The following is a 9,198-nucleotide window of genomic DNA, read 5'->3' as shown; positions in this document are numbered from 1 at the left end:
ATCTCTGCAACTACTGAGAAGAGTTGAGTGCTGACCATTCTTGGCTCCCTGGAGCAGTCCTTGTTTCTGATAACAAAGAGTTAGCTTCACATGCTCTCTGTGGTTTTTGCTGGCTGGCTCTCTCTTAGTTCCTAGGATTCCATGAATCCAACCCCCCTGGAGGAAGGGGGAGCAGTGGGAATAGGACACACACAGACCCCACTTTACTTCAATCAGATACCTGAGCAGGAGGAAGACGCCAAGGCAGCTCTGGAGCCCCTCCAGTAAATTCTCTGCCAGCACCCCCAACCGTCCCCTGGCAATGATTGGCTGGGCTTCCCTCCCACACCCTCTTCCTCCCAGTCTAATGGATGAGATGATGCCACACACCCCTCACCATTTTAATGTTGTAGCAGGAACCCCCCCCACATCATTCAGTTTGTACAAACTTCACACACACTCACACACTACACTACGCTTCTGTTATAAATTCATAGAAAATCAACTATACATTGGATTTGCACTGTTCCACTTTTATTTTACTCCATGAAGGAAGGACTACAAAATGGGGAAGGTTTGATACAGGCCAGCCATAATCCCTTCACCATCCCAGCACATCCACAGGAGCCCTGCCCAGTTGCTATGCCAACCCTGATGGTCCTAGACAGAAGACAATCAAGATCACAAAGAACTTGCATATGGGAGTGGATTCAGCACGGACTGGAACAAAGGACAATGATCAGATCTTCCCTCTGGGGGCAGGAAACTGCGACTACCTTTTGTCTTCTGAAAATGACTCATGAGGAGGGGGGAGAAGGGAATCAGCCAGGTGACAGGACACTCAGGTTACCTCCACAACTCCTCCCTCAACCCCTCCTTTCTGTAATGTATGCATGATGTTTCTGGGGGTGGGCTTGACCCTGGGGGATAGGGGAATTCCAAAAGTTTTTATAAGGCCTTGCACACCATTTTTCTGTGTCTTTCCTCTCTCCTGCAAGTGAGGGGAGCGCCCTGTCGCGACAGTTTTTCTTCAGTAAAGACCAAGCCTACAGGCTGCTGATTTGCTTCAATTTACTCTGGTTGGTGTATTTACTTTTTGTCCAAGGGAGCCCTCGGATCTTTCCGGTAACAATGTCAATCAACTTTTTGGGAGGTGGGGGACAACGGGACCACTTCTTCCCTGCCTCGGGTTTACAGAAAGCTGCAAAATCTGCACATGCCCAGAATATGAAGGATTTTCAAAACTGTGGTTATGTTTGGTGTGGGGCAGAAAGGGGGGGGGGAGCTGTCTGCGGACAAAGGTCCAGGGGTCCTTCGCCTTCGCCTTCCCTTTGGTGGGCATCGCACTTCAGTTTCCGCAAAGGGGCCCCTGGGGGTGCAGGGCAGGGGAGCATCTCTTGGCCCCCCAGGGAGAGAGAAACGTGTGTGTGTGTGTGTGTGTGTGTGTGTGTGCGGGGGGGGGGGAGACTTCCAGGATGTACCCTGCCCGGTGGGTCCCAGGGAAGGCGCTTCCAGGAAAGGCGCTTTAACAATCAGGTTTTTAGTCATTTCAAAGTAGGGATCCAGATGCACACTGCATAATGCAGAAACCCCCACCACCCTTGTCGTCAGTCTGCATAAGATGGGGGGGGGGCCCTTGATGCAGAGTCCGTGGCCCAGATGGAGGAGGGAGGGCAGCCCTAGAGCGCAGAAGCAGGCAGGGAGAGGGAGGGAGGGAGGGAGGGGCGATCTGGGTGCCCTCGGCTTGCCAAGGGTTAAAAGGAGCAGAGCGGGATTCCTAGAGAGGACAGGAAGGGGGGGCGGGGGGGGGCAAAGTCCTCCCCAGCAGAAGCCCCTCCCTGCCCAGTCCCTTCCTGCCAGCAAAGAGGAGGCTGCTCTGTTTTCTCTGCTTTGCAAAAACTTCCTCGGTGCCCCTCCTGGAATCTGGTGAGTCTCTTCTCTCTTCCCCCTTGGGGTGCAGCGGGGAGAAGGGGGTCCCAGGGCTGCAAGGGAGGAGGCAGGGGGGCCCCGTTCAGCTCATGCATGGGGGGGGGGGAGACCCCCAAGTCAAGGAACAGAGGGTCCGGCCCCCAATTACTCTCCTCCGAGGAAGGAGAAGCCCTGTGGAGTGGGGAGATACAGCCCCCCCCAAGTGTGGAGACTGGAGGGGAGACCCTTTCCCACCATCTCCCCAAATACAATTCCCAGAGTTCCCTGGCAAGAAGGGGGGATTGGTGACCACCCTGGGAATTGCAGTCTTTGGGCAGCAGGGCTGAAGCTGTCTCCTTGCAACTCTCAGGGTCCTGAACCAATTCTGGCTCCCAGGGTTCTTGGGAGGAGTCCCTAGGGCCGGGTGAGATCTGGTTTCCAACCTTGTTAAACATCTGCCCCCTCCCAGCAGAGCAAGTGCACAGACTGGCATGTGCCACTCTTGGGAGCAGGAGCTGCATCCAGCCTTGCTCAGCTCAATATTTTTAGGAAGACCATGCCCCTCCTGCCCTGGCAAGGCACTGGGGTGAAGCTGCCGCCGCCATCAGCATCCTGTATGAATAATAATAATAACAATAGTATTTACCTGCTACCCAGTTGACTGGGTTTTCCCAGACACTCAGGGCTGCTTCCAGCACATATAATATACAGGGCTGCCTTCAGGTGTCTTCTTAAGGTTACATAGTTACTCATCTCCTTGACATCTGATGGGAGCGTGTTCCACAGGGAGGGGGCCACTACCAAGAAGGCCCTCAGCCTGCTTCCCTGTAACTTCAATTCTTAGAATCATAGAATCATAGAATTGGAAGAGACCACAAGGGCCATCGAGTCCAACCCCCTGCCAAACACTGAGGGAACCGCCAGAAGGCCCTTGGTGCTGGACCTCAGGGTACAGGCTGAACGATGGGGGTGGAGATGCCCCTTCGGGTATCCTAGGCCAAGGCCGTTGAGGGTTTTAAAGCACCAAGACTTTGAAAGTAGATCCTTTAGGAGCGGTCTTACATGGTTCCAGCAGCCACTCCCAGTCACCAGTCTAGCCTCCGCATTCTGCAGAACACGAAGTGAATGACACAGAAGTTGCTGCAGACTAAAGTTAGAAAAGCTTTAATTGCTATAAATGGTATAAGGAAACATGATACAGAATTAAGGGAAAAGATGGTGGTGACCTGGAGTGGTTACAAAACTTCTGGTCTCTCCCCAAGTGCCACGGGCCCTGCTCCAAAGAGAGCTTCTCTAAAGAAAGCACAACCAAAAATCACTCCATTTTGCGTGAATAAGGAAAATGAGGAGGTGGCTAAGAAACAGCAGAAGCCAGATCCTATTCCCAACCTTCTAGGGTCTCTCAGCAGCTCTAATGATGAGCAGAAAGAGGTTTGGGGCCCAGCCAGCTCAACTGCTAAGGCATCTCTTGCATTGAGATGTGGGGGCACCTACATGTAATAGCTATTCGGCTGTATTCTGCCCATGCTCTGGGGCTGCAGTTTTCAGGTTGGGGACAGGATGGTGCCTGGTTTTTGCACCAAGTTCTATCCATAAGCCCCTCTGAGTTCAATGGGGTCTACTCTCAGGTCACTAGTGTGCATACCATGCCAGCCTTATGAAGTTTGGTGAGGTGCCAACAGATTAAATGGGAATCACTGGAGATGTTTCAAATGGGGTTTGTGTTGGGAAGGGGCTGCCCCATTTATGCTTTTCCAGGAGCAGGGGAATATCTAGGGCAGGAGAATCCCTGCAGGGCCTCTGAGGCTCCCTTTGTTTCTTCCTCTCTCCCAGGACCCTGCAGCTTGTGGTGGCTTTTCGACTCCTCAGGAAGGATGAAAGAGACTGAATCTGTAAACCTAGCGAGGATGGAAGGGGGAAGATGGACGGTTGACCTGGTCAGGTTGTCTCCTGCATCCCTCCTCACAGCCTCTGAGCGTTCTCTCCCAATGACCTCCGAGGGATCTGGTGAGTCCCAGGGGAGGGGAGATGGGGACATGGATGGATGGAGCCCTAGAGGCATTGGGGCTTTGCTCAGCTTGGGGGTGGGATGAGGCAGGCAGGCGGATGGAGATTGAGAAGGTGGGCACCTTTTCGGGCTCCTCTACCTACTTGCCTTCCTGCCTGCGCCTTTGACATCTGCGGGGAATTTGAGCTAGGAGGAATACATCACAGCTCCCCGGCCACCACGATGTATTGGCAGCTCAAGATGTCTACAACCTGTACTGTGATTGAATGCCCTACCAGTGTCAGAGAACTCACTGATCCATCAGGCAGCACTAGAAGCCATGATTCTTTAAAATAACCTGCTTTATAGATTGATCACAGATGGGGCCTCTGTACATTACCTTTTTCTTTTCTTTTAGGAATAACTTTTCCTTTTCTTTTAAAAACAAGGATCATATATGTCTCATAAATGATACAAATATGTAGATTTGATTTTCAAATCAAATTCTCATATGATTTCTCAAATGAATTCTCATGTGATTCTCAAAAATAATCTTCTCATATGATTCTCAAAAATAGCAGAATAAATTTACAGGAATATCTATAACATATGGTTCATCATTAGTGGTCAGTGTATAAGTTCTGAGTTCATGAATTGGTTTAAATTGGGGGGAAAGGAGAGATAGGAGAGAACAGAGTACAGTGGTGCCTCGCAAGACGAAAAGAATCCGTTCCACGAGTCTTCGTCTTGCGGTTTTTTCGTCTTGCGAAGCAAGCCCATTAGCGGATTAGCGCTATTAGCGTCTTAGTGGATCAGTTAAGTGGCTTAGCAGATCAGCTGATAAGCGGCTTAGCGGATCAGCTGATAAGAGGCTTAGCGGATCAGCTGTTTAGCGGCTTAGAAAAAGGGGGGAAAGGGGGGGGGAACCGCAGGAACTCGCAAGACATTTTTGTCTTGCGAAGCAAGCCCATAGGAAATTCATTTTGCGAAGCACCTCCAAAATGGAAAACCCTTTCGTCTAGCGGGTTTTCCGTCTTGCGAGGCATTCGTCTTGCGGGGCACCACTGTACATTGAACATCTCCTAGCTGAATGCCTAGTCAGGAGCTCTTGTGACTGTTGTGCTTAGATTAAGTGTGAGTCATAGTCATTTTCCCTCTACTGTTCCCAATGAAACAATACAGAGTTGGTCTCCTTATGAACATGGGAGGGTGCTTCAAAGTGAAGAAAGTGATTTATAAATTAAATCGAGACCAACCAGATTGAGATAAATGCTGTTGGGGAGTGTGCAAATGAAGATGTTCCTGTTTGTTGAGGCATGGAGATTGCTGGCTCCTGACCAGAAAGCTCTGCATAAGGAAGTCAAGGAGGGGAATCGGGGAATCATGCACCCTCTCGGTAAAACTCCCTGTTGGATCATAAGATGAGTTTTGAAACTCCATGCTTACCTCTATGTGATGAACCTCCACTATTTGGATGGAGACCAACAGCATCTGGGATTCTAACATCCTCACCGTGAGCCCTGTATGGAGGGATATCAACTGGTTTCTTTGTGAATATTCTTCATCTAGTCATGCCTTTTTAAACAAGGACCAGGCTTGCCTGAACTGCCCAGGCCTTCTTAAATGTCAGCTTGAAAGTTTTTAGGGAAGTTGAAGTAACTTCTGTCAGGTTTGATGTTTTTGCTTTTGCTTCGGTCTGCATTTTGTTGACCAAAGAGATGACTGACCTTTGTGATGGAGTGGACTCCATGACTGAACCAAACAAATCTATCCCGGATAAAAGCCAAGCAATTCCAGCCAACAAAGGCAGTGGAAACTGTAGTACGGCCTCACATCTAACTCTCTTCAGTTCTTCCTCTATCACAAGCATTCATTAACATTGTTCAGTAATCTGGAGCTCCATTTCTTCCTGAGGTTCTAATTAGCTTCTCTCTTCATTGCAGATGGTGATGAATTGGAAGGGAAGAACAAGGGGGATCACAACAGAATCCACATATCGGAGAAATCAAATAAATATTCAGAGTATGGAGAGAACATCGGCCAGAGCTCCCAGTCCACCTCCCATCAAACAAAGAGCTTAATTCGAAGGAAGAGCCTCACTTCCCATGAAAGAATTCATACCGGGGAGAGACCCTATCAGTGCCTTGAATGTGGGAAGAGCTTCAGTCGAAAGTACAATCTCACTTCCCATCAAAGAATTCATACAGAGGAGAAACCCTTTCAGTGCATGGAATGTGGAAAATGCTTCCATCTGAAGGAAAGTCTCACTTCCCATCAAAGAATTCATACCGGGGAGAGACCCTATCAGTGCCTTGAATGTGGCAAGAGCTTCAGTCGAAAGTACAGTCTCACTTCCCATCAAAGAATTCATACAGAGGAGAAACCCTTTCAATGCCTTGAATGTGGGAAGAGCTTCAGTCAGAGGCAGGGTCTCACTTCCCATCAAAGAATTCATACCGGGGAGAAACCATATCAGTGCTTGGAATGTGGGAAGAGCTTCAGTCATAGGCGGAGTCTCCCTTCCCATCAAAGAATTCATACCGGGGAGAAACCCTATCAGTGCTTGGAATGTGGGAAGAGCTTCACTCAGAGAAAACATCTCACTTGTCATCAAAGAATTCATACTGGGGAAAAACCCTATCAGTGCTTGGAATGTGGAAAGAGCTTCAGTCAAAGCTCACATCTCACTTCCCATCAAAGAATTCATACCGGGGGGAAACCCTATCAGTGCTTGGAATGTGGGAAGAGCTTCAGTCGAAAGGACATTCTCACTTCCCATCAAAGAATTCATACAGGGGAGAAACCCTTTCAGTGCATGGAATGTGGAAAATGCTTCCGTCTGAAGGAAAGTCTCACTTCCCATCAAAGAAGTCATACCGGGGGGAAACCCTATCAGTGCTTGGAATGTGGGAAGAGCTTCAGTCACAGACAACATCTCAGTTCCCATCACAGAATTCATACAGGGGAGAAGCCATATCATTGCTTGGAGTGTGGGAAGAGCTTCAGTCAACGCCCCCATTTCAATTCCCATCAAAGAATTCATACAGGGGAGAAACCTTTTCAGTGCTTGGAATGTGGAAAGAGCTTCATTCACAGCCACAGTCTCACTTCCCATAAAATAATCCATACGGGGCAGAAACCCTTTCAGTGCTTGCAATGTGGAAAATGCTTCGGTTTGAAGCAAAAACTCACTTCCCATCAAAGAATTCATACAGGGGAGAAACCCTATCAGTGCTTGGAATGTGGAAAGAGCTTCCGTTACAGGCAGAGTCTCACTTACCATCAAAAACTTCATACAGGGGAGAAACCCTATCAGTGCTTGGACTGTGGAATGAGCTTCAGTCACAGGAGGAGTCTCACTTCCCATCATAAAATTCATACAGGGGAGAAACCATATCAGTGCTTTGAATGTGGAAAGAGCTTCATTCACAGCCACAGTCTCACTTCCCATCATACAATTCATACAGGGGAGAAACCATATCAGTGCTTGGAGTGTGGAATGAGCTTCAATCACAGCCGCAATCTCGTTTCCCATCAAAGAATTCACACCAGAGAGAAAACCTCTTAGTGTTTGGAATGTGGGACGAGCTTCAGTCAGAGTGCCACTCTCATGGCCCCCCAAATAATTCATACAGGGTTGAAAGCATATCAGCGCATGAAATGTGGATAAAATATCACTCGTAAAAGTCAATTCAAGAACTCACCGCAGGGTGAATAATAGAATGGTAGATTAGGAATCTAGTCCAACCCCTGCCAGTGCAGAAACAACCTCATTTCAAGCATTCATGACAGATGGCCCTTCCAACTTCTTCTTAAATACCTCCAATGAAGGAGAGTCCACTCCCTTCTGAGGGAGTTCCTTTTCACTGCTGGCTCTTGCTATCAGAAGGTTCTTCCTGATCTTTAGGAGGAATCTCATTTTGTGTTGCTTGAATCACCTCTTCAGATTCATTCATGACCTTGAGAAGGACTTCTGTAAGTCTGAGAATGTCCAGGGGATTGGACCATGCTCTATATTTGGGGGGAAACCCATGGAGAGGAGTCTGATATAGGGCTTAAGTCATCTAGGCATTGGTCAGATTGTCATAATTACAGACATACTTACTGGTTTGGACGGAAGTGATTCTTATTCTGGGGAAGTGGTGACTGTGAGATTACAGGCGCTCTCGCCAATATTATCCAACCATCCAGTAAAACTTTGACACAGCAGACCAATAGTTTACCCGCTAAGGTTGATGTATTGGGAGGTTAGGTTTAGGGCCGTGTTGTATTCCTTTATTGTATGTGGGGTCCCTATAAAGGGAACTTCTTCCCCTAGGTGGGAGGGTGACTGGTCAAGTTACCATCAGTTGAATGCAACATTTAAGTTAGATTTTAAAAAATGGATTTGCAGAACAAAACTCACAGTTTGAAAGGGATTTATTAGGCTCCAGGGTTAAAATAGTATCTAAAATGTATAACATATTATTTGAGTGGGACACAAAGAATGCAATGATGAAATCATCAGTGACAAGCTGGGCCAGAGATGTAGGACACAACATTGACTTTGCTTTATGGGAACAACTGTGGAAAGTAAATTTAAGGTTTACAGCTTGCTACACGCTAAGGGAAAACTTCATGAAGATGATGCAGAGGAGTCAATCAAGATGATCCAGGGTCTGAAACCAAGCCTTCTGAGGAGGGCTTGAAGGAACTGGGAATCTATTTTAAGTGAAGTTTGCCGAAATCTACACTTGCGACATGGGCTGCCATAGGTCCAGATTTTCCCAGACATTTCAGCAATTTCCTCCCAGACGCTACTTGCAATTCTGTACATATGGCAACCATATCTATATACAGTGGTTTTCAAACAGCTTAGTTCCTGAACAACTTTGAACTCGAATGCTGCAAATCTGGAAGTCAGTGTTTCAGTTTGCGAACTTTGCTTTGGAAGCCGAACGTGCTCCTGAGCTTCTGTTTTCACTGTTGCACTGCTAATTTGTGTCCCCCTGCATTGTAATCAAAGCCTTCTTCCTTCTGTTTTCACTGTTCTGCTGCTAATTTGCATCCCCCCATTGTAATAAAAGCCTTCCATTTCCAATTGTTGTGTTCTGAGGTGATACTTGGAGCTTATATTTGGTGCTTTTATTTTTGCCACAAAAAAATGCGTTTTTATTTGGCTTTTTGTGACTGTGACTTGTTCTTTGTTTTTGATTGATTGTGTGACTGTGACAATGTATAAAAGCCCCCCATGCAAACAATGTCTATCATCAGTGCTGGTAAGGACAAAAATTAATTTTACTTTTAATGTACAGTACTGTTTTCTTTATTTTATAGTACAGTAC

The 9,198-nt window shown here is 47.5% G+C and overlaps 1 protein-coding gene across 1 annotated transcript; it reads left to right on the top strand.

The window, feature by feature from the left end:
- The first annotated feature begins 1,788 nt into the window (after nt 1-1,788).
- Nucleotides 1,789-8,952, top strand: LOC307208536 (uncharacterized protein). Its single transcript, XM_079963208.1, has 3 exons — nt 1,789-1,905; nt 3,721-3,894; nt 5,818-8,952. Exons 2-3 carry the CDS (start codon nt 3,762-3,764, stop codon nt 7,440-7,442), a joined length of 1,758 nt encoding a protein of 585 aa, XP_079819334.1. The 5' UTR covers nt 1,789-1,905; nt 3,721-3,761; the 3' UTR covers nt 7,443-8,952.
- The last annotated feature ends 246 nt before the right edge of the window (nt 8,953-9,198 follow it).

This window comes from Podarcis cretensis (genome assembly GCF_951804945.1).
Source record: "Podarcis cretensis genome assembly, chromosome: 2".
Classification (NCBI taxonomy): Eukaryota; Metazoa; Chordata; class Lepidosauria; order Squamata; family Lacertidae; genus Podarcis; species Podarcis cretensis.
This window is presented reverse-complemented; position numbering and strand designations above follow the sequence as displayed.

What these genes read in the sequence shown, in the direction of transcription:
- LOC307208536 (XM_079963208.1), top strand. Translation starts at nt 3,762, where the DNA reads ATGAAAGAGACTGAATCTGTAAACCTAGCGAGGATGGAAGGGGGAAGA. An exon ending in AATGACCTCCGAGGGATCTG is followed by an intron (nt 3,895 to 5,817) that starts GTGAGTCCCAGG and finishes TCTTCATTGCAG; the next exon opens with ATGGTGATGAATTGGAAGGG.